Genomic DNA, 23,953 nt, shown 5'->3' with positions numbered 1-23,953 from the left:
TGAGCCTGTGAAATGGTTTGGTCTTTCTTTTCAATGCATAATAGAGTATTTAATTGTATGATAATTGTAAAAAAAAAAAAATTGAGGTTTCTACTTAACAGATTTTGCCTATCACGGGTTCTTTTTGGAACGTAACCCCCGCGAAAAACAAGGGTTTACTGTACAGACATTTGTTACTCTCTTAAGGTAATTCAAAGGGAGGTGACACTATCAACACAAGCATTTGCACACAGCTTTGTTGTCGTAGTATTTGTTTTGCTTTTGCTGTTTTCAGCATTAATCATCTAAAAGTGTCGCTGTGCGTGACACTTAAAAATAGAGATCTCTATTTTGAGCAGTGAATCACTCACCTTTGTTAAAAATGCAAATCTCTTGTTACGTTGATTGAAATTGGGTGTTTTAATAATGGCTGCCATGCCTATTATTCCAACTAAAGCAGCTATCTACTTCCTCCCACATGGTTTGACTTGACTGTTTGTTTTGGTTGGCTCCAAAGGCAGGTCTTTTCTAATACAGCATCTGACAGTCGAGCTCCATTCACACAAGGTGTTCAGAGCAAATTCAGAGCTGGCAGCTTAGAGGGTGCGTATGTACATGGGGGGAAAAAGAGATACATATTTAATTACAAGCATCTGTATGGCTGTTGTATTTGCTCTTTGCCCCTGGGTCTCCATCCTGATGACGTATTTTCATTTTTAATAACACAGACACCAGCACACACCCTGCCTCCTGTTTGGTGATGTAGTAACACTGGGGGCCTTCTGTAAATGTGTCCGAGCAACAAAACGGAATTCCTTCACTTCTTAGGAAAAAAAGCCCTTATTGGTGTTGGATTTTACAACAGAGTTTTAGGGCCAGTTTACAAACCTTTTTATTTTTTTTAAGTATGACTTTTAAGTCGTAAACTTACGAGAAAAAAAGTCCTAACTGTTAAACTACGAGATCTTACGAGATAAAAACTCGTAAATGTTGTTTCTCTTTCAGCTTTTCCCATCAGGGGTCGCCACACCGAACGAGTCGCATGGCAAACTTGGCAATGTTTTACGCCGGATGCCCTTCCTGACGCAACCCTCTCAAAGCAACCGGGCTTGGGACCGGGAAAGAAGTAGAGAAGGGAACAGGGAGCAGCCCGGAGTCGAACCCTGGTTTCACGGACGGAAGGAACTGGAGCTAGAGCTACTGGTGCTGGAAATATTCATGTTTTCTTTGTATGATTCTGACAAGCACGTAAATACTTCCTCTCTTCTTCTGAGGGAAAAGCGAGTTTAAGAAGCGTAAAGTTGCGCAGCGCCACCTTGTGTACAGGAGTATTTCTGTTTACATTAAGCGCCATCTAATGTCAGGGAATGAAATTGCATGTTCACTCGGCTCATCGTCAGCGAACATTGTCTGGGTATGAACACAAAAAGCGTGTTGAAAAACGCTGGCGAATAACAAGCGCCGATTTTCGTCCCGGTGTGTACGGCCCTTAACTCAGACCCTACTTCCCGTCATCCATCTGTTTACACTCTATTAGTAGCTTATAGCCCCACATATCCCCAACCTAACGTTGCAGCTACAACCTTTTTCCAACTGCACTTTTCATCTGCTCTCGATTCCCAAAGATTTATTTGGGGGGAAAAATGTCTACTTCTTTTTTTTCTGTTTTTTATGAAAGCTCCACTTATTTATCTCAAACTTCTGGTACTAAACAGGAACACTGGTTGTGATCTGAAGACTCTCTTTGGGAAAAAAATGTCAATAAAACTATTTTCAGAGATAGAATCAATGTATATTCACCAGTTTGGGTTAGAAACCAGCCTGATCCATGCTGTTCTCGACAGGCAGGTCAGGATTTCAATCAGTGTCAAAGACTGGCACACAACATTGGGTTACCGCATAAACTCACACACCCTCAGCTGTACAGAGAAGACAAAGGGGATCATTTTACCGTACATGTTTTCCTGCACACAGATCAGATAACTCATCTCAGCCAATAAGGAACCAGCCAATATTTCAACTTTTCTTTCTTGCACTGAAGAATGTTAAAACCTTTGTTCTTAATAGGTTGGTTCTGTTTGTACATGTCACTTCATCGTCACCTTTCTTTCTTTTAGTGAGCAGAAATAGAGATGTGACATAAGAGGGTGTTGCAATAGTTTTTACTGGTCCAATACAAACCTTGTTTACACCCATGTGCCACATGGAGGCACCTTGAAGTCTTGAACCTTTCAGTTTTCTCTCTTGAGCAGTATTTTGTCAAACAGGATTGAACAAGTCACGCCTACACCTGGATTAAAATTATCTACCATGCTTTTAGCTCCTTTATTTGAGCTCAACATCCTAATGAATAACTTCACTGTTTTGCTTTCTTAAGACACCTTAGGAGGATCACCAGGTCAGAAGTGGCTGCCTTTAATGGGGGTTTTGACTTTCTAACTTTCTGCATTTATTTTGATCTATTTGGATTTCCCCCCACAAATCTTCAGTTTGGTAAGTAACATTCTTCATGTGTGGTCTATTGATTCTTATGTAGACATTTAGATCTGACTTGCTTTCACTTTTTTTTAGTTCATTGGAAGTGAGTCGTAAATGAAACCATCATGAGATCAAATAAAGGACTCATGATTATCATTTTCATGTTGGGATGTACCTTTTTTATCACTTTGACAACTCATGGATGGGATTTTTACCAGCAAAATATAGGTAGGAATCATTCCTTTATTTACAAATCTTGTTGTAACTCCAGTGTTAAAAAACAAAAACCACAACTGTGTAATATCCTTATATGATGTAGTTCACTGCATGATATAAAATATTTTGATGTAAAAGTGCCTATACTGTAGTTCTATTTAATTCGACCTGGGCATTTGTGTATTTTGCTACTGTGAGCAATTTTTCTCTTCAGTACCTAGCCAAATGAGGACAAATCAATGATTTAGCTGAGCTTAAATGAAATATTTATTTCTGCTTTTGCAGCACTGAGGTCTACAAAAAAACAAGACTTAAGAAAGGATCTTCTGAGAAAATACTGTGCTGGTGTGAACCAAAGTTTGGATGATTTGAAGGACACAGACTTGAAAAATTTTATTGTGGATGACAAACACGGCATCATCTACTGTTATATTCCTAAGGTGACGTATTATACATCATCTGCATTCGCATTCATAAAGCTGCTGAAATGTTTTCTCCTATTTCTTTTCCTCTTTAAATTCTAGGAATGATAAGTCTTTTCCTGTCAAACTTAGAAAGACAAGAAAAGAGATTTTGCTCATTTTCACAATTTAGCCACGTAATAACTTATAAGGTAACAATTTTTTTCTGGAGATAACAGAATAAAATTATCACTCAATAAAAAAAAAGTCACAAAAATAGTTTTTTATTGGGGATCAATAGATGTTGCTAATATTCTAACTTAGAACAGCTGATTTGAAAGTTATTTCTGATTAACAAACGTCGTAAAATGTCCACCCAAGTTATTATTCAATAACAGCGTGCCATGCCTGCCACCATAGATGGTCATTCCACGAGCATGCATGGCCATGATGTTTTGACGTGTTACACTGGAACATGGATTATTTTGACATGTTTCTGTTTAAATAAACAGAAATGTGGAAAAAAAAAAAAATTTTCCAGTTGTGGGAAGAGAACAAGTACAAAAAACACACGAGCAATATACGTGGTCCAAGAAAACGTTGATTAGAAGGGTACCATTTGTGCAACAGTTTACAGTTAATACAGACTTTTTTCATTTCAGGTTATATTATAAATAATTCGAGCAGTATTTAGAAAAAACAAATCTATATATACCCAGGAAAAATATTGTTGCATTTTAGGCTAAAATGTTAAGCTAGGTCAAAAAGGAGCGGGAAAAAGCCTAAACAATGTTGTTTACAGTTGGCTATAAAAAAAATGAAACAGTGCAAGAATTTAAATACGAGTTTTTTCAAGATTTCAATTTGAAATGCTTTTAAAACACACACATCAACAAATACTTTAAAATATTGTTTTTTTTTTTGTAGGTGGCATGTACCAACTGGAAGAGGACCTTGATCGCTTTAAACTACAGTGAACCATATCCTGACCCTACGTCCTTTGAGCATAACTGGGTTCACGATTCTGAGAGGTTCCAGTACCTAAATGACTTTCCAAAGGCAGAGAGAGAGGTCTGTTTGTGCATCAATATTAGGAATGTCCTAAAAAGGATCACACAGAAGATTGACCTGTATTCATCTCTTTTACAGGCAAAACTAAAGCACTACACCAAGTTCCTGTTTGTCCGTGATCCATTTGTGCGCCTCATCTCTGCCTACAGGGACAAGATGCTGAATTACAACCAGTATTTTTATGAAGGCTATGTGAGACTTATCTTGCTACTTTATAAAAAACAGACTAAAATGACTTATAATCACAAGGTAGCCAAGAAAGAGGGTCTCCAGCCTTCATTCTATGAATTCATTCAGTACATACTGGACCCACGAACAGAAAAAAAAGAACCATTTGAGCCCCACTGGAGGCAGATGTATCGCCTGTGCCACCCCTGCCTCATTGAGTAAGGACACATTTACCAGAAATAACAGCTATAAGATACAGAATACATTAAATATAAAAAAATGTTTGAATGAAGATTTATGTACTGCCTTTTTTTCCTTCTCAGATATGACTTTGTTGGCCATCAAGAGAGTCTTCAAGAAGATGCTCAGGAGCTGCTGAAGATGTTAAAACTGGAAGATGATATTAAGTTTCCTCCTTCATATGAAAATATGACTTCTGGTAATTCTGTTATGGACTGGTATCAAAGTGTACCACTGGAAGACAGGAGGAAGCTGTACAGAATCTATGAAGAAGATTTTTTACTCTTTGGCTACAGAAGGCCAACTGAACTGCTGGATGACTGAGCTGATGTCAGAGCATTTACGGTGCTCAGTCACTTTAATATTTAAACTGCCTCCAAGTATTCAGTAGTAACACGTAACCCTTGTGCTATCCTAGGCACTTTAATGTTGGAAGTTGGGTGTTCTAGACCCACTAGACAGTGCGCTGAACCTTTTGTCTTCAATGATTTGTGATCTTCACTGGTGTCCATGGATTACATGAAATCTTTTCACCTTTATCCACCTTTGTCATGGTGGGGAGAACACGTCCATGTAAGGGTGGGGTCATCTTAGATAGCACAAGGTTTAATGCTTTTATAGTTTATTTTACAGGCATCCTAATTCAGTAGGTGTTCAGGAAAGCCTATTAAAAAGCCCCTAATCGTTTTTCAACTGTTAACAAAGACACCAAGGTACACAGTAGGTACACAGCTAGGATACCATACAGATTCCCATCATTTGAGCTCCTCTTCTCTAGGACCTCCTAATGTAGCTGTAATACACAACTTAACTTCATTCAGCCATTTTTTTCTGTTTTTGTAAGCTGGATTGCAGTAATATATACCATATACCAATTTAGATTTGATGTGGGTTTTTTTTAAAGGAAAACACAAAATAAAAAATGTTTAGCTTTTTCTCTTAAATTGGAATTTCAGTAATTTATTAGGGCATGAAACCCTTTGCCAATGTTTCCAGTGGTTTGCCAAGCAATAGGAGAAGCTAAAAAGTGTTACTTTTCATGCAACTGCCCCAACTTCTATAGCTGTGATATGTGAAAGTGAAGTTTTGAAAGTACAATTCCACGTCTGGAAATAAAAAAAGAATATTTATTTACTTAAGTACTTCCTAATTTTACATACTTTTTAAAATGCTATTTATCCTGTTTTTTTTAAAGAGCCATTGTTTGTGATTTAATTTGAATTATTATTTATTCTTCATTTGTGTTAATTTATTGAAGACGTGTGGGCTATAAGGCCTTATTTTACTTGAAAGCAAAATCCATTGATGTACAATATCAGTTCTACCTAATACAAGGGAAATGTTTTTTTGTTTTGTTTTTTAATATAGGGAGCACAGCTAAATACACTTTCATTTTTTACATATTTTAAACTATCATTTGGTATTATTTGAAGAGCCTTTTGTATTTGCAAAACATGAAAATATTATGTCTTTTTTTTATCCACCACAGTAATTCAAATAAAAGGGTATTTGCTTGGTCTGCTTTTGTTCCATGAAAATACAATCTAAACTGGTGTAAATGAGGCTCAAAAGGCAGACAACACATCAATGGAGTTAGTAAATTCAGTCTAGACACTGTCTGAGGATGACACTGAGCATGAAGTTGCGCTGAGTACCCACCATTTCCTTATGGCACTTACTGGGTGGTCATGATCTGCTCACTGTTGACCCTCATCTAGTTCACCCTGGTGGATCAATACCAATGTCAGGAATTTCACAGAACAGCTTTCATGACTTAGTTTCTTAGTCTACTTACTGTCAAGAAATATTTTTTTGAAGTTACTTTATTGATCCTTTAACTCTGTCACTTTTGTTCCAGTTTTTACTAGGGGTGTGCCAAAATATTGATATGGCGATATATCGCGATATTTAGTCCCGCGATTGATTCTCGAGACGTCTTCGTCAAGTATCGACCTTTTATTTACGTTTAAAGACCCTGTAAAACGTTATATTAACCATCCTTTGGTAAGACAATTCTTCGCAGGGTCGATAGGGGGCGCTCGTTGCGAGATTGGCTGTAGGTAGCGGGCAGACGAAGAAGAACAAAGATGGCGGGGGAAAAACAATGAGAAGCAAAAGCAGCTACTTAAAAGACGCGCCGGCAGCTTTGAAGCTGCATCAACGGAGTTGTGTGAGAAAGCCGTGGCTGTTGCTGGCCTGAAGCCGACACAGCCCAGCGCGGATACTTTTTTCCAGACGAAGCTACAGCCGTCTTCTGCGAGACAGAGCGCCGGCAATAACAAACGGAAAACGAAACGGGAGGTGGAGAACGAGGGATTTCGGTTCTTATTGAATGCATTAGAGCCACGCTTTGACATTCCCTCTCGGAAATACAGAAAAAAAGATCCCCTCGCTGTACGGCCAGACCAAAGTTATAGTTGAGATGGAAACGGAAGAAAGAGAGGCATCCATCAGTTAGACCCCCCCTTCTCCTTTAAGCAGAGGTAGACGGGCAGCTTGACGCTAAAAAGCCTGTGGTTCTCCAGAAAAACATGAACATTTAAACATACATCGTGTGCAGCTTTTCCCCAATCATGTTGTTCACAAAGATGTTTACTTTTAGATGCACTTTAAGTTCATGGATTTTATCCCTGGTCATTTATTTTGAAAGCAGTTTATGTCTTAAATAACTTAAAGAAAATTTCCTAGCTACTTGATTTTTACTTTTCTGGGAGAATTTAATTTTTGTTTACACCATATTTGCACTAAATGGTTTCTTATTTTTAACAAAGACAGTATAATTTGTTCACAGAATTAATATCTGATTAACAGCTATTTCTTTTAAATTAAGCAATGGCTATGCTTTTGTTTTTCAAAAGTTAATAACAATGTGCCTGGCAGCTACTTGACTTATTCATTTTTTATCCTGTTTACAGCTATTTTGTACTAATTAATGACACTGCTGTTCATGTTTAATATTGTTTAAACCAAATTTTACAGATATTTCCAAATGAAAATTGTGATTGTTTGTCAAAGACAGAGTATTACTGATTTCAGCAATGGTACACAAAAGTCTTATTCCTTACACCAAATAGGACATAAGTTGTTCATTATCATTGTGTTTAAAAAATAAATGGGGAAATATTTTCCAAAAAACATTTTTTCAAGTTCTTCTTTCTTAAAGTTTGATATATCGTGAGTTGTTAGAGACAAGATATATCGATTATCACAATATCGCCATATTGTGATAGTATCGTTATCGTGAGCAATGTATCGCAAATCGTATCGTATCGTGAGGTACCCAGTGATTCCCAGCCCTAGTTTTTACATTTTTTCTTTGCCACTAGAGTAACTTTACAACCATTTACGCAATAACATCATTCCATTCTGCTCCATTCTGAAGCAGAGAAGAGCAGCTTTGTGTTGAGATGTAGTACTTTAAAGTAGCGAAGTCCTTGTGCAAACAACATAAATCAGCTGATTCTGTTGGCGGAGAAAAGAGGCTTTGCAACAACACTATTCCATATGATAGGTCACCTTCTTCTGCATCAGAATTAGAGTATTTACGTTGATCGCAGTAGTAGTTGAAGAGCTACGGTGTGTCAAAGAGCGTGTGTCAGAATTCCCCAGTGACATCTCTGGTGTCACAAAGAAGAATGCAAACTCGTTTTTTCTCAAACTACAAGAAAAAACAAAATCAGTGTTTCATGTTGGAATTATGGATTATGTGATAATTGAATAGGACGATGTCTGACAAGGGGCATAGCAAACCGGAGATTTGCATGTGTAAAAGAGAGAAACCTTAACATTTCAATGTCAGTTACAATGACTTTAATGTCTGTTCTTGTCTTACAGACATAAAATAGAATGCAGGACACTCTGCGGGTTCAAACTGTTAAACTTTTATTCCTTCGTTGCTCTCTGACATACATTGCAGTTCCAGTCATTCATCAACTACTTCTTTGTGCTCTTTTACCCATCAGTCCCTTCATGCTCAACTTACCAGTGCCCTCTACTGGTTACTTCTAACATTACAATGACTGTACTCACAATGACACAAACTTAATTTGTTAGTCAAAAGCAGGATGAAACTAACTCTACTGACACTAGCTTGTTTGGTTTCTCATCATATCATCAGATATGCAACCATACCCTCCATAACCTGTACACACAAACAACAGGTCGCCTCACATTCCTTTAAGGAACATTGCCTCTTCAAATTGTTTGGATATCGCTAATCAAACTATCGTGATGAAAAGCTTCTACTATTGTAACCCTTGTGCTATCCTAGGCACTTTAACATTGGAAGTTGGGTCATCTAGACCAGTGTTTTTCAACCTTTTTTGAGCCACGGCACACTTTAACCTTGACAAAAGTCCCACGGCACACCAGCATCCAAAAAATAAATAAAAAATTAAAAATAGGAAAAGCTCAGAGTCTGTATTGATCTACGGCCCCTCTCCAATCTTAAATGCATTTTTTGTGATAATTGTTGCAGAAAAAGCTGGAAGCTGCAGTTGTTTTTTTCTAAAAGATGTATTAAAAGTCACGAAAAGATTGAAAAGCTGTTTGATGTGTGTTCGTTGTTTTAAGACGTTAAGAGGAGAGACTCCTTGTGCGTTAAGACACTGTCACTTTAACCCAATGCATCATGGGAGATGTAGTGCCGAAAATCCACCGACCACAGACAGACAAGCGTCTCTGAGCTTCATGGTTTTGTTCACTTATTCCACGGTCTGACACCGGATTCTGTGGAAAGCTACGCAGCTAAATACGAGCTTTAGTTGCTATTTTTGTTAGAACTGAGAGACTTATGAGCTAAATTGAAACAAGGAAGTGACTTTAAGCACTTCTGATTGGTCAGACTGATGACATGTCATTAAGCCTCCAATGCAGGTTGGAAGGGGTAGAGGAAGGTTTCAGGTGTGTCATGTGAAAAAAAAAAGTGTCGGCAAGAATGAAGGAAAGCTATTGAAGACTGGTGGGAGCATCCATGTTGTTGGCTTAGATCAGGGGTCAGCAGCGTTTATGACATGAAATGCCAATTCCAAATTTTCTCCTTAACAACTGTGCCATCACAAACTATACTGCCAACTCTTGATACAAAGAAAATACAAGAACATTTCCAATACATCTGGAATTTTATTTAATTTCCAAACAGCAGGTCAAATGGCTGAACATATTTTGACATTAACTCAAAGAAGTACTTTCATGAAAATATTGCACAAGGAAAACAGGCCATGTTGAAATAGTATTGTTTGTTTGTTCGTTTGTTTAAAAAAAGAGTTATGCATTTGTGATGTGTCATACCTACAGCAATAAGACTGGATACGTCAGAACAAAATACCAGAAATATTTCTAAGAACTTTACAACCATTTACGTGGGAAAAATAACTTTGTGTGGCCTGAGGTAAGATCAAAGTAACAGAAGCTTGCTAGGTAGTTAGTGTGAACCCTGCCCCTGCTTTTAAGTGCTGACCTCAGCAATCTAAGCCACTTGTAGTTTGTTACTTTGAGTTGCAAGAAGGCTTCAGAGTGGTCAGTTTTTAACCAACTGCAAGTGGGGCTGAGCACATGCTCAATGTCCGAAAACACCTGCTTGTGTAGATATGTAGACCCAAAGACACGCCGCTGCACATGTGCAATCGGAAACAGCTGAATATCCAGGTGTAGATGCCCAGCAGTTGAGAATGTACACTGTTTACTAAGTTCTGTAAATTTCCTCATCAACATTGTTGAACTTTTCAGCTCGATCAGCTGCATCTCCATATTTTCTGTACCTATCCAGTCTATTAAAGTAGCTTCCAAATTATGCTTTTTAAAGCTGTCAGGCTTGATCAGGTAGGAGAACATGGGTCAATATCTTTTGAAATCCACAAATCAAGTTGTTATCTAATTCTCCAGTTCTTGCATGTGCAGGGATATTGCAGAGCTGTTGATGCTCTGGTGTAGGGACACTCTCTGCTGTGGGAAATAGTGGAAAGTGGTGGTAAAAATCTAACTTGAGAAACTACCAGGTTACTAGCAAATGCCATCCATGTGTCAAACGTGTCTAGAAGTGTTTGTCCTGCTCCTTGTAGTTTGAGCTTGAGCTTGTTGAGGTGTCCTGTGATGTCTGCAAGAAACATCCGGTTTACAATCCACCTCTCGTCCTAAAGTTCTGAATACTTTTGGTCCTTTTCAGGTAGAAAAGTCTCAACAGTATCAAGGCAGCTGACGAATCACTCCAGAAATTTTCTGCAGCTCAACCATCTCACTGCTGAGTGTCTGTGCTGTCCAGCTCCGCCAACAGAGATGGAAACTGCCAGTGCATCAATGCTGATGCATTGATTGCTTTACAATGAAGTTTACAAACTTTGCCACTGTCAGGACAGAGCTCAGGGCTGGACTCAGATGCAGCGTTTAAGAGCTTTAATCTGATTGCTAAGGCTATGGCACAGGATAAAACCAAGCAAACTGGCTCAGGACAAAGGGAGACTCATACTATTTAAGACATGAGGAAGAGAAACCTAAGTGGAAACAATCAGGGAAGATTAAACAGTCACACCTGTAGGGAACAGACAAGGGCAGGAAGTAACAAGGCCTGAAATGAGAACAGAGTTAGTGAGACAACACAGGTGACAGACATTGACCAAAAGTGTACAACTCATGAAATAAGACTGACGAGACATGACAGCCACTGATGCTAAAACATCACCCAGGTCTGAATTAGATAGTTTGGGGCAGAGATTTTTCTGGAGTTTTATAATAGGGGTTACTAGCAGTCATTGGTTTCAAACAGCAAAGTTCCTCCTCGACGTCTGAATCTGAGTACCTTGCCATCACTGCTAAATGCGGGATATCATTCACATCTAAGCTCTCATCGAGCGTGATGCTAAACTCCATACGCGAAGTTGTTAATCCCAACTGTTTGCTGATCTTGGACCTTTTCAGACATTTCAGTAATATATCGCTGCACACTTTTGGCTGATATTGGGATAGTTTCTTTATTTGGCAAGATTTCAACTACTGTAACTAAGAAAAGCTTCGTTAATGAATTTGCCATCAGTGAATAGGTTTCCATGTTTTGCAATGCAATGTGACAACTTGCTTCTGTCGCAGTATTTTTAGAGGTGGTAAAATGTTCCAGGGTACTTGCCTGTTTCACATACTTTGACACAGCAAGTTTTTTTGACTCTGTCTTATCCGCTTTGTCTTTAAGTATCTTCCTGTGTTTAGTCTCGAAGTGCAGCCTGATACTTGATGTTCGGCACACATTTTCACAACATAAGGTACACACAGCACGGTCTTTCAAATTTATAAGAGTGTTATACTAAGACCTTCAGAAGGATACAACAATAAAGAGCTACAGCAGATGGCGTTGTAGAAAGGCAAAACTGTAAACGCATGATTTTGTTATCAAATTTCTATCAGAGCAAGATTGACAAAAGGCTTTTGGGATTCATTAAGTCTAAAACTTGCTTGCAAAATGACGATGTTCAGTCATGCTACTGTACAAACTTGCAATGTTGTCATGCAAGACCAGAAGATTGTTGGGGAAACTGTGCAGTTACCACACCTTCTGCTGCAAAGATAAGGGTAACATAACAAGTAGCTTTTATGAATTTTAGTCAGTGTAGAAACCTCAGAGACAGAAAGTGACAAGGAATCATCTGCTTTGTCACTTTTTCTTGAGTTTTAGCAGAGTCAGGTTTCCCTCCTCTTTTACCATCCCTTTGTGTGGGCTGTAGAGGTTTGCTCATTTTTCGCCCTCCGCCCGTAGGGGCAGTTATGACAAAGGCACATTAACACAGATAGAGAACGATGTGCGTTTCAGCACGTAAAAGACGCAGTGTGAAAGAAGACGCCCAGAAAAAGAAAGCTGAGAGTTTAAACCTGAGATTTTAACGTTCAGGTCTTATTTCTCCATAACTATTCTAAAGGAGACAACTAAAACATAAACAACCATAGATGGCAAAGCAAACAGTATCTGAAATGTAAGAGCAGTACTTTGCATACGTAACTCAACAGCAGCAATTGTCATCTTCTGGCCAAGTCTTTTTTTTTGGTAGCTGATGCATATTGTGGATAAAACAGAGTCTGGTGTGTTGAGCCTGCTTTGACCCTATAAGGACAAATCTCCATGCCCCCCGCTGACATCTCCGTGCAATCTACTGACAAGGCCAAAGTGATGAAAAGGAGAGGCACCTCACATACAGGATTTTTGGTCTATGTTTGGTTTTGTACTTAAACCTTAAACTATCTGGACTTGTTCGAGTCTTCGTACTCCTGAGTTTATCTCTGCTGGCTACCAGGTCATCTTATTTTAGATTAGAACTGTGTTTTATGTTTAACCCTTGTGCAATCCTAGGCACTTTAACATCGGGAGTTGGGTCATCTAGACCCACTAGACAGTGCTCTGAACCTTTTTTCTTCAATGATTTGTGATCTTCATTGGTGTCCATGGATTACATGAAATCCTCTCCACCTTTATCCACCTTCGTCATGGTAGGGAGAACACGTCAATGTAAGGGTGGGGTCATCTAAGATGGCACAAGGGATACGGGAGTTATGGCCCCAGCACATTATAAAAGCTCTAGTTTACATTCAATAAGAAAGAGTGCGTGTTTGCCCAAACATGGTTGATATAATTCAATGAAAATACAGTATATGAAACAGATTCAAAAAGTCTCTTAGAGTCAAAGGAAATCACTTTTGGGTGTTGGAATTTAAAGACCCACTCTGATCGTCTTTTGACACATTTTAAAAGCGTCCCCAGTGGTCTTTTATTTATGATTACGTCGTTTTTGACCAAAATAAAAAAAAAAAAAAAAAAAAACTTTTGTAGAACATAGTGTCTGCAGAGCGGCAGGCATTCATAAGAAATTTGCTTCTAAGTTGTGGGTGGGACTGTTGCTGCACAGCAACCTCACCTCCCTTCCCCTACTTGTTACTGAGAGGTCTTGCTAGCTTACAGCCACTCAGACCCTCAACAAATTATCTTAGCTATACAGTTATTTCGTTTTGACCGAGATGCCAGCTCAGACGAGGAAAATAAAGACGTACATGGATCTATTTGTCAACAATTTAATGCACCAGAATGGAGAGCAGCCACCCGTTATATTACATACATCACAAAAAAGCTCAAAAAAATGATTTTTTTTTTTACTGCTCCTGATTCTCAGTGATTTGGAAAAAGAAATATTCAGGTAATATTGTTTTTTTTATTATCACTTTTCAGTTTAAAAACATACAAAAACCCTTTATGTCTTTTACACATTACAGGCAGATCTCATTTGTACAGGTTTCAGCCTTTTTTCCTCTTATTTTTTTACAGCATAAAGAAATGTGGGTGTGGCCTAAGTGGGTGTTGCAGTTGTTTTTTACAGATCCTTGTAAACCAGTCAACCTTGTTCACACCCCATTGCCACATGGAGGCAGCTTGAAATCTTCATTTTTGTCTGTTCAGCTGTAAACAGGATACAACAAGTCACGTCTACAGCTGCAGAAACGTAACTGCGGTGCTTTTAGTTCCTGTTCTCCAGCTCAAACACCCAAGCTTACTAAGCCGCTCATGCTGTGAGGAGTATCATTAAAGAAGTTGCCGCTTTGCACTCAGTATTTTTTGATATATATATATTTTTTGCAGTGACAAAAAAAATAACTTGTATTCATATTATTTATCTGGAAAGTCTTCACATGGATTCAGTTTTGGTAAGTAACATCCCTCTTTTAAAGACTGCCGCAGTCCATCTTCGGCAGATTGAAATAATGTAAATGCACTGATCTTTGAGAGTTTGGACTAAACGTGTCCAACATAGAAAAGTCTTATTTGTATTAGAAAGGAATAGATTAAAAATGATTGAAATACTCTGTAAGTTAGATCTAAAAGAATTAAGAATAAACAATGACTTTTTGGGGATATTTTTGCTTCAACACATGACTAGTTGTTAGACACCCTATGTTTTGTCTCTTGTCCTTGGCAAGAGGTCACAATTGTTAGCAGCATTAAAAAACTTCCAATGTAAAAAAAATTAAATTCAAAGATAAGGGTCAAAAAATGTATAAATCAACTTATTGGAAAGATTTAAAGTTGTTTTCCATAGAAATCCGCACAAATCATCATATGTGTGTCTTCTGCTTTAATTATGAATTAAATCCCTCAATAACACCCCTTTTGACTCCAATAGCCATGGTGAATAATGCAGTAGTTCCACACATGGTTGGGTAAGCTTGACATCTTATGATATTTTAGATGCTACCGATGCCCCCCCCCCCCCCCCCCCCCCCCCCCGTCACATCCTAATCCATCTGAGCAAAGGGCGCCTAACATTGCCGCACCTCAGTCATGTGCGTATTTCTGTCGCATGTATGATCTTCTTCGGGTTGTACTGGAACAACATTTCATATTTCAGTGTAAGCTGTCCATATGACAATAAACATGATTCTGATTCTGAAAAATGTCCATTTTCCTGTAGCCACAGCTGAAGAACGTCAACATGTCTATTATAATACTAAAAGTCAGAAATGCTCATACCATGTTGTTAACTCAGTCTCGTGTGAACTCTGTCAGATCATTGTCAGCACTGTCAGGTGTATGTTTTCAGGGGTTTTTTTGATATAAAAAAAGATTTCTTCAGTTTGTTGGTTGAGACATAAAGGATTATCAGATCTAAATCTTTTTTTTGTCTCTTTTGTCTTTTATTCTTTTAAGAATTGTTTTCTATGTAAAGATAAAGGTTGGAAAATGTCATTTTTTTAAATCTGTGCTTTCAAAAAAGTGTGAAATTAAGCCTTTAGTATAAATATTGCATTTTATCATATGTCAGAGTACCTAAATGCTATTGCAAAATAATTCCAAACTAGAAAATCTTGTTGGGCTATTATAATTGTGTAATCCGATACTTTGAGTGTGTCTCACGTAAATCAATGCAATGAAGTTACCAGGTGAATTTGTTAAAAATGTTTTTTAACTTCCAACTTTACCCTTTACACAGTGAAATAGCACAAATCTAGATAAATATGTAACCCCTTATCAATTTGGTGTAATGTTGAAGAGTTTTTCTGAAGCCGTTTTGTCCCTTCTCTCAAAAATCAGTGCAAAACACTTTCATTTTATTTATGGAGAATTTTAAATCTAACTTGCTTTCATTTTTACTGTGACTTTTTAGTTCATTAGAAGGGGAATGTGAAGTACAACATCATGAGATCAAATAAAGGATGTCTGAATCCCATTTTCCTGTTGGGAGTCATGGTTTTTATCACTTTGACAACTCATGGATGGGATTTTTACCTGCAAACCTTGGGTATGAACTTTTCTTTTATTTGAAAACCTTGTTACTACAGAGTGTTAGGAAGCCCTCAAGTGTCTAACTTTCTTGCCATTGTAAAAGCATTTTCCTTCAAAAATGTTGAGCCAGAGCTTTGACTCCAGTGTAGTATTTATTTAACCTCACTGGAACATTTTAATTCTGTTTGGAGATAAACTAAGGTAAACTTAGACAAACTTTAGCAGCTAAATCTACGTTTACTAGAGAGGAATGAATGATTTTCAAATTTTAAAAGATTTATTTCTGTGTTTGCAGCACTGAGGTACACAAAAAAACAAGGTTTTAGAAAGGATCTTCTGAGAAAATACTGTAAAGGTGGAAACCAAAGTTTGGATGACTTGAAGGACTCAAACTTGACAAATGTTATTGTGGATGACAAACACGGCATCATCTACTGTTACATTCCAAAGGTGACATATCATCTGCATTCACATTCATTAAGCTGTGCAAATGTGTGCTAAATGTTTCAACCTCTGTTTTTAGCTTAACATAAAATAGAAATTTTTATTTTTAAGTTCATAACTATAGAAATTTGTTGCTATTCTATGCTAAATATTAAGCTAAGAGAACAATGTTATCAAGACAATTTTGACTGAAAGTACACTATCTGTGTTATAAACAAATATTGCAAACTGTTTCCATTTAAATAAATAAATACATCAAAGGAAAAGGAAAGAAATAAAAATAAGGTTAAATGTTAGTTTTAGGCTAACAGTGTTAAGCTAGGTGAAAATGGGAATAAATGTAAACATCGCTATGTATACGAGTTTTTTTGGTTGGTTTGGTTTTTTTGGTAGGATTGTTAGCAAATAGTGACAAGCAGATGTTTTCTTATGTTTTTTATTTTAATTTAAAATACTTTTAACCTTTAAATTGAGTTCGGGTTAAAATTGACCTGTTTGAAACTGTGAAAATGGGTCCATTTTGTCCAGAACACAATCTAAGGGTTAAAACATCAACAATTTCATCAGCGGGTTTATATTTTCTGCAGGTGGCATGTACCAACTGGAAGAGGACCTTGATCGCTTTAAACTACAGTGAACCATATCCTGACCCAATGTCCTTCGAACATGAATGGGTTCACGATTCTGAGAGATTCCAGCACCTAAATGACTTTCCAAAGCCAGAGAGAGAGGTCAGTTTGTTCATCAACGTTAGGATCGTCCTGAAAATGATCAAATAGAGGTTTGATGTGTATTCATTTGTTCTGCAGGCAAAACTAAAGCACTACACCAAGTTCCTGTTTGTCCGTGATCCATTTGTGCGCCTCATCTCTGCCTACAGAGACAAGCTGCTGAATTACAACCAGTATTTTTATGAAGGCTATGTGAGACTTATCTTGCTACTTTATGAAAAACAGACCAATATAACTTATAGGGAGCTAGTTTAGCTCGTGCTGGTTTGCGGCACCTTCCGTCCGTGAAACCCGGGTTCGACTCCAGGCTGCTCCCTGTTCCCTTCTCTACCTCTGCCGGTTCCAAGCCCGGTTTGAGGAGGTTGCGTCAGGAAGGGCATCCGGCGTAAAACATTGCCAAGTTTCCCATGCGACTTGTTCGCTGTGGCGACCCCTGATGGGAAAAGCCGAAAGAGAAACAGACCAATATAACTTATAATCATGAGGTGGCCAAGAAAAAAGGTCTCCAGCCTTCATTCTATGACTTCATTCAGTATATACTGGACCCACGAACAGAAAAAAAAGAACCATTTGAGCCCCACTGGAGGCAGATGCATCGTCTGTGTCACCCCTGCCTCATTGAGTAAGGACATATTTACCTAAATTAACAACTATAACGTACAATTCGTTATCAAACTGAGAAAAACTGCCAATTTTCTTTCTTCTCAGATATGACTTTGTTGGCCATCAAGAAAGTCTTCAAGAAGATGCTCAGGAGCTGCTGAAGATATTAAAGCTGGAAAACGATATCAAGTTTCCTTCCTCATATAAAAATATGACCTCTGCTGATTCTGTTATGGACTGGTTTCAAAGTGTACCACTGGAAGACAGGAGGAAGCTGTACAGAATCTATGAAGAAGACTTTTTACTCTTTGGCTATAGAAGGCCAACTGAACTGGTGGATGACTGAGCTGATGATAGGACTCCTTCTGTGCTCATTCACCGTAATATTGAAACTGTCTCCAAGTATTTGGTTAGTGAGATTTAAATGTTTAATTCTTGTATTTTGTACCTTACTTCACTAAATGTTCATCCTTTGACAAAGTCATTTTTTCTACTGCGCAAAACACAAAAATACACAGTTGGAACACAGCTACAGTTATCAGACAGACTTCCTTCTGTGATAAACCACCTAACTGTGGCTCGGCATTCACTGGAGTGTAACCCTTGTGCTATCCTGGGCACTTTAACATTGGGAGTTGGGTCATCTAGACCCACTAGACAGTGCTCTGAACCTTTTTTCTTCAATGATTTGTGATCTTCACTGGTGTCCATGGATTACATGAAATCTTTCCACCTTTATCCACCTTTGTCTTGGTAGGAAGAACACGTCAATGCAAGGGTGGGGTCATCTAAGATAGCACAAGGGTTAAAGCTATCATATAATGTTTTTAAGCTAGGCTATTTTAGCAACATTATACACACTCACACTTTGTTTTTTTATTCTTTTACATTTTATAGGAGAAATTTTAAAAGAAGAAATTAACATTCCTTAAGAATAAATGTGAATATTTATGTCTGTCTGCACTTTACTAACTTTATTCCAACTTTGTCACAAAATATCTTCAAACCTTTTTATAGAAGACCAACCATAGAAACTAGTCAATTTCCAAGTATCTTCTTTTAAAACCAAAAGAACAAGTATTTATTATTAAGTTTTACAGATGGTTTATTTAATCAGTATTTGTTAATTAGTTTTTAAATAACAGTTTTTTTAACATTATTTTTCTATCCACTATAGGAATTCAAATGAAAAATGTGAAAATGATCATTTTCCTCTGTCTTATCAAAATAAATGGGGTTTTTCTTTGTCTTGGGGGACATGTTCTTCATGTGTCATTTTTCTAACAATGCAACTGATAAATGTTCTATACCTTTCTGTAAAGTTGATTTAATTGTGTTTAACTTTAAAGCAGCAAAGTTCACCTTATCATTTATTCTAGTTTGAACACTGTTGCACATATTTTCAATCAATTCAATTCAATTCAATTTTATTTGTATAGCCCAAAATCACAACAACAGTCGTCTCGATGGGCTTTGAAGTAAAACATGAACTCAAAAGGATCACGAATACAAAGAGTTCAATAGGAAAATACTAAAATGAACTAACAAACTGACTAAGCTATACTGGCATCCCTGCCCTTAGACCCCCCTTTGCGGTAAGGAAAAACTCCCAAAAAAAACCGGATTCCGGAAAAAACGAAGAAACCTCAGGGGTGACCACATGAAGGAGGGATCCTCCCCCAGGACGGACACTAAAACCTACCATGACTCAATCCATATGGTAACTTCCAGTTTTGATTCAATTTTTGATTTATTTTATTTTGAAATTATTTTTTTATGGTATTGTTTGATTTGATTCTGGTTTGATCCTAGGAATGGCAATTGATTGTCTCACCTCTACATGATTGGGAGTTAGCTTGTTCATAGAAAGCAAAAATAATAGGCTCCACCTTCATTAGGGAAGGGCTGGACTGGTGTCAGGGGTTGGGCTCCCTTCTTTTTTTGCATTCAGGAAAAATGAATTTGCATTGTAGTGTATAGAAGTGTCTGTTGCTTGCTTTTGCACTGAGACACCTGTATGTTTGAGATCTGAAATGTTTGTGAATGTGTTGGTATATTTGCATGATACATCTAAAGCTGTGCCTTTGCGTCTGTGTGTATGTAGCTTTATCTAGACTCCAGCTTTACATGTACAGTATGTATCAATGTGTTTGTGTATATATTTGAGTGTGCTTGTACACAAAAATTCAGCCTTTTTGTGAATTTTACAAATGATGTCACTCTGAAACCTCAAGCAGTAAAACGCTTCATTGTCAAAGACTGTCTACATGTAAGCCAATATTCCAATTTGATACCAAATGATTTGAAATTCTTAATTAGACACTGCCAGGTAAGGTTGGAATCAGACATTTGGTATATTTAATATTGATTTTTCATATTCTAATATTTTAAAACATTACTTGCAACCACTTGGTGAATCAATGACAAATCGGTGTCATTTATCACCTGGTCACAGTCTGTTAATCTGAATTACATCCCCAGAACTTTGTAAACTCATCCAAATTTTCTTGGAGAATATAGACGTTGAGCAGTCAAATGAGCCTCATGGTTCTATTTGTTGAATGGCGACAGTAAATGGTCAGTGGCGTATACTTGTATAGTACTTTCCTCCCTTGCTTTAACTTACTTACTTTAGCCAATGTTAAAGTGCCTAGGATAGCACAAGGGTTACACAGCTCTTCAAAAAAAATAAACCCAGGTTATTCTTTCAACGTCATCCATGTCTTCTGAATCTCAGCAATGAGACTGTAAAAATATAGATACTCTGTAGCTCCTTGAATTACCTTTAGTGTAAACCTGACATATTACCACTGAGTCTATTGTGTCTATTATATTTTGCCTACTGCATTTGGTTCTGAATGGCATTCTAAGAAAACGCTTCCCAAGGACCTGAATCTGCTTTCTCGGTACACGGCTTGTTTGCATCACCCTTTCCAATTCCATCTAGTCTTTCCAGATTTGTTTTAAACACGGAAACAAAAAACACTTTCTTGTATCTGGCTTCTTTTTCTAAATGCATTTTCATCACGGTTGAGTTGCAGTTCATCTACTGAAAAAAAGATAAAGACATTAGATACTGACAAACAAGGCTCAGATAAGGGGCAAAGATAAACAAATCAACAAAATAAAATAAAAGGCTTCACCCTTTAATGACCCACTCCAAGGAAAATCATGGTGACTTGGGTGTTTACATTATTTTCACTGCTGTAGCTCTTCAACTGCTGGGGCAACCAACGTAAAGTGTCCTCTGGATGTGGAGTGTTGCATAACAGTGCAAATCTGATACAAAAAGCCCTTTTTCTTTGCTTCAGAATCCTCTGACGCAGATTTGCATAAATGGAAGAGTTACGGTATGTCAAAGAGCGTGTGAACGTGTGTGTTGCTAGCAACAGCTCCAGTGTTTTACTGGATGTTTTACATCCACAATCCTATTCCCCTATGCACACACACATTCACACACAGATAGCGGCTCTGCTGCCGAACACTGGCGCCAACTTCAACCACCAGGAGCAATGTGGGGGTTCAGTGTCTTGTCCATGGACACTTTGACACATAGGCGGTCAAGGCGAGAACTGAACCTGCGACTTTCTGATTGGATGTCAAACGCTCTACCTTTGCACCCCAGCATGCTATCGAAACCTTTTGCACAGTCTTGCAGAGTTTGCTCTTCATTCTGAATAGTAAACAACTGCATGAGTAGTTCTATGTTCACACTGATCACGATATGCATGTGAGGGGCGTCTATATCCAATGTTGAGTCTATGCACGGATGCGATGAGAGGTTCTGCGGTCCATTTTGAGCAGCTGGCGGAGTGCAATGCTCAAGCAACATTGCATTCCGGGTGAGACAGCAATGTGTTTTGGCTGCGCAGTGAGTTATATTCTGACGCTGGTTGTTTCCAGAGTTCAAATATCTGAAACTTGGCAAAGATTTGCGCTGCATTAACCATCAAGAACTCATCATCAGTAGGATTGTGTCGTTAATGTGAACAGCGGTAACAGTCAAAAATCATGGGGGGAAAGCTTTTATGCTAGCATGCTCCTAAATGATGTTTTTCTGGTCTAGAGAAAAAATAAAAACTTCACCCACTTTTAATTTTTGATTATTTTCCTTTGCAGACTAATGCAGGTAGGCAAGTTGTGAAACACAGCAACAGAACTACAGCTGAAAGCGGTTGTCATTCAGACACAGCTCCTGCAGTAGATAGGACTGGGAGTCCTCCGCATGATCTCATAAACTAAGGTGACATTCTTGCTGATGCATTTAACCCTTGTGCTATCCTATGACCCCACCCTTACATTGACGTGTTCTCCCTACCATGACAAAGGTGGATAAAGGTGAAGAGGATTTCATGTAATCCATGGACACCAGTGAAGATCACAAATCATTGAAGAAAAAAGGTTCAGAGCACTGTCTAGTGGGTCTAGATGACCCAATTCCCAATGTTAAAGTGCCTAGGATAGCACAAGGGTTACACCAGATCTTCAAAAAAAATAAACCCAGGTTATTCTTTCAACGTCATCCATGTCTTCTGAATCTCAGCAATGAGACTGTAAAAATATATATACTCTGTAGCTCCTTAAATGACCTTTAGTGTAAACCTAACATATTACCACTGAGTCTATTGTGTCTATTATATTTTGCCTACAGCATTTGGTTCTGAATAACATTCTAAGAAAACGCTTCCCAAGGACCTGAATCTGCTTTCTCGGTACACCGTTTGTTTGAATCACCCTTTCCAATTCCATCTAGTCTTTCCAGATTTGTTTTAAACACGGAAACAAAAACACTTTCTTGTATCTGGCTTCTTTTTCTAAATGCATTTTCATCACGGTTGTGTTGCAGTTCATATACTGAAAAAAAGATAAAGACTTTAGATACTGACAAACAAGGCTCAAGTGGGGAAAAGATAAACAAAGCAACAAAATAAAATAAAAGGCTTCACCCTTTAATGACCCACTCCAACGAAAATCATGGTTTAGGTGGGGTTTTTTTCTTGTGCCATTTTGACGTATGTTAAGAAAATTAAGTCTTAATTTGCATTTCTGAGTATTTATTTAATTGAATTGTTGTAGATCATGAGCAGACAGAAAAAAAAGGCTGTTGGAAAAAGCTTGTAGCAGTGACGTAGGTGCCACAAGCTCCCTGCTCTGCTCCCTTCTGATATGCAACACTAAACGTAAAGTGTTGCATATCAGTGCAAAGCCGATATTAAAAGCCGCTGTCAGAATCATCTGATTCATTTTGAAGATGTAAATGATCAAGGAGTAATGATAGGTCAAAGGGGTGTTGCCAGCTGCATATCTGGTGTTGAAGGGATACAAAATAAATTTGATTTGATTTGAAATGGTTTATTTCAAGCAATCAAATAGGAATACACAAAAGCAATACAATCATCAATTATACATTCATACAACGACGAATCAAACTTAGGATAATAAGACATATTAATAAATATTGCTTGAAAGGGAGTGGAAGGAAGTGAACTTATATAATCTCACCCCTGTAAAGAAAGATATGAACAGTTTTTAAAGAAAATTCCTAGCTTATGATTTTGTGTCACAATACCTTCTTACAGGTGGGTATGTACAACATCTGCTCAGGGCCATAAATACTCCACGAAAAATAAAACTGCCAGGGTTTTGTTTTTACAGAGTCGTTCTGTTATTGTTTCTGTCGCACAGACGCTGTTTTTTTCTTTTTAATACTACAAGAAACAACTTGGTTTCCTCCTCTTAGGTGGAGCACAAGGTGGAAGGAGGACTCCTACAATCCATCATGTAGTTTGACTAATCTGTACTGAGACTGAGGAGGAAAAAAACTTACTTCATTGCACTATGTGCACCATGAAACAAAGGCGTGTCTTTCAAAATCAGGTGACAGTGTTCATCTATTTTCAAATGAAGTCGGATTCACCAAGCAAGTCTACAGCTGGATCAATAATAATAATTATAATAAACTTTATTTATATAGCACTTTTCGAAATCCAGATTACAAAGTGCTGTACAGTTAATATGAGACAAAATCAGTGTTAAAAACAGTTTCCAGTATGGAGAAATAAAACCAGCACACATATGAGATGGTGATAGTGGTTAGAATCAATAAAATAGATAAATCAGTAAAATCAATAAAATCAAGAAAACAATGAAATCGATAAAATCAATAAAATCAATAAAATACAATGTTTAGATTTAAGAACCAATAAAATCATTAAAAGCACACCTGAAGAGGTAAGTTTTTAAAAGAGATTTAAATACTGGTAGGGACCCAGCGAGCCTGATCTCTTCAGGGAGACTGTTCCAGAGTGTTGGGGCTCTTACAGCAAAGGCCCTATCTCCCCTGGTCTTCAATCTAGATTGTGGGATTGTTAAAA

General features: G+C 37.7%; 2 protein-coding genes and 1 long non-coding RNA gene across 6 annotated transcripts in view; all 3 read left to right on the top strand.

Moving 5' to 3' along the window:
• The window catches only part of LOC101173978 (carbohydrate sulfotransferase 12), a 37,895-nt gene extending 19,840 nt beyond the window's left edge, over positions 1–18,055 (top strand). Inside the window, exons 1-7 of one of the 3 annotated variants that reach the window (XM_011487430.3) lie at positions 13,915–14,225; positions 15,683–15,817; positions 16,097–16,251; positions 16,833–16,976; positions 17,055–17,207; positions 17,444–17,598; positions 17,685–18,055. In XM_011487430.3, coding sequence (XP_011485732.1) covers positions 15,715–15,817; positions 16,097–16,251; positions 16,833–16,976; positions 17,055–17,207; positions 17,444–17,598; positions 17,685–17,925 — 951 coding nt within the window. In that variant the 5' untranslated portion in view covers positions 13,915–14,225; positions 15,683–15,714 and the 3' untranslated portion in view covers positions 17,926–18,055. Of the gene's footprint in view, positions 1–13,902; positions 14,226–15,682; positions 15,818–16,096; positions 16,252–16,832; positions 16,977–17,054; positions 17,213–17,443; positions 17,599–17,684 lie in introns of those variants that run through there. The other 2 variants (XR_002292392.2, XM_020711637.2) reach the window with 2 other exon arrangements.
• On the top strand, positions 1,922–5,016 carry LOC101174225 (carbohydrate sulfotransferase 12-like). 2 transcript variants are annotated; one of them, XM_011487429.3, is made up of 6 exons: positions 1,922–2,472; positions 2,551–2,685; positions 2,959–3,113; positions 4,002–4,145; positions 4,224–4,531; positions 4,637–5,016. In XM_011487429.3, exons 2-6 carry the CDS (start codon positions 2,583–2,585, stop codon positions 4,875–4,877), a joined length of 951 nt encoding a protein of 316 aa, XP_011485731.1. In that variant the 5' UTR covers positions 1,922–2,472; positions 2,551–2,582; the 3' UTR covers positions 4,878–5,016. The 2 variants fall into 2 exon arrangements, with proteins under 2 accessions (XP_011485731.1, XP_011485730.1); XM_011487428.3 differs by having other exon boundaries at positions 1,922–2,685.
• A 1,116-nt stretch (positions 18,056–19,171) lies between the features above and the next one.
• Positions 19,172–21,949, top strand: LOC105356395. Its single transcript, XR_910569.2, has 3 exons — positions 19,172–19,299; positions 21,699–21,822; positions 21,908–21,949. It is a non-coding gene; the product is annotated as an uncharacterized LOC105356395 (long non-coding RNA).
• Positions 21,950–23,953: the final 2,004 nt, after the last annotated feature.

Source organism: Oryzias latipes, chromosome 18 (assembly GCF_002234675.1).
Source record: "Oryzias latipes chromosome 18, ASM223467v1".
Classification (NCBI taxonomy): domain Eukaryota; kingdom Metazoa; phylum Chordata; class Actinopteri; order Beloniformes; family Adrianichthyidae; genus Oryzias; species Oryzias latipes.
Note: the sequence above shows the minus strand (reverse complement) of the source record. Positions and strands in the feature narration are given on the sequence as shown.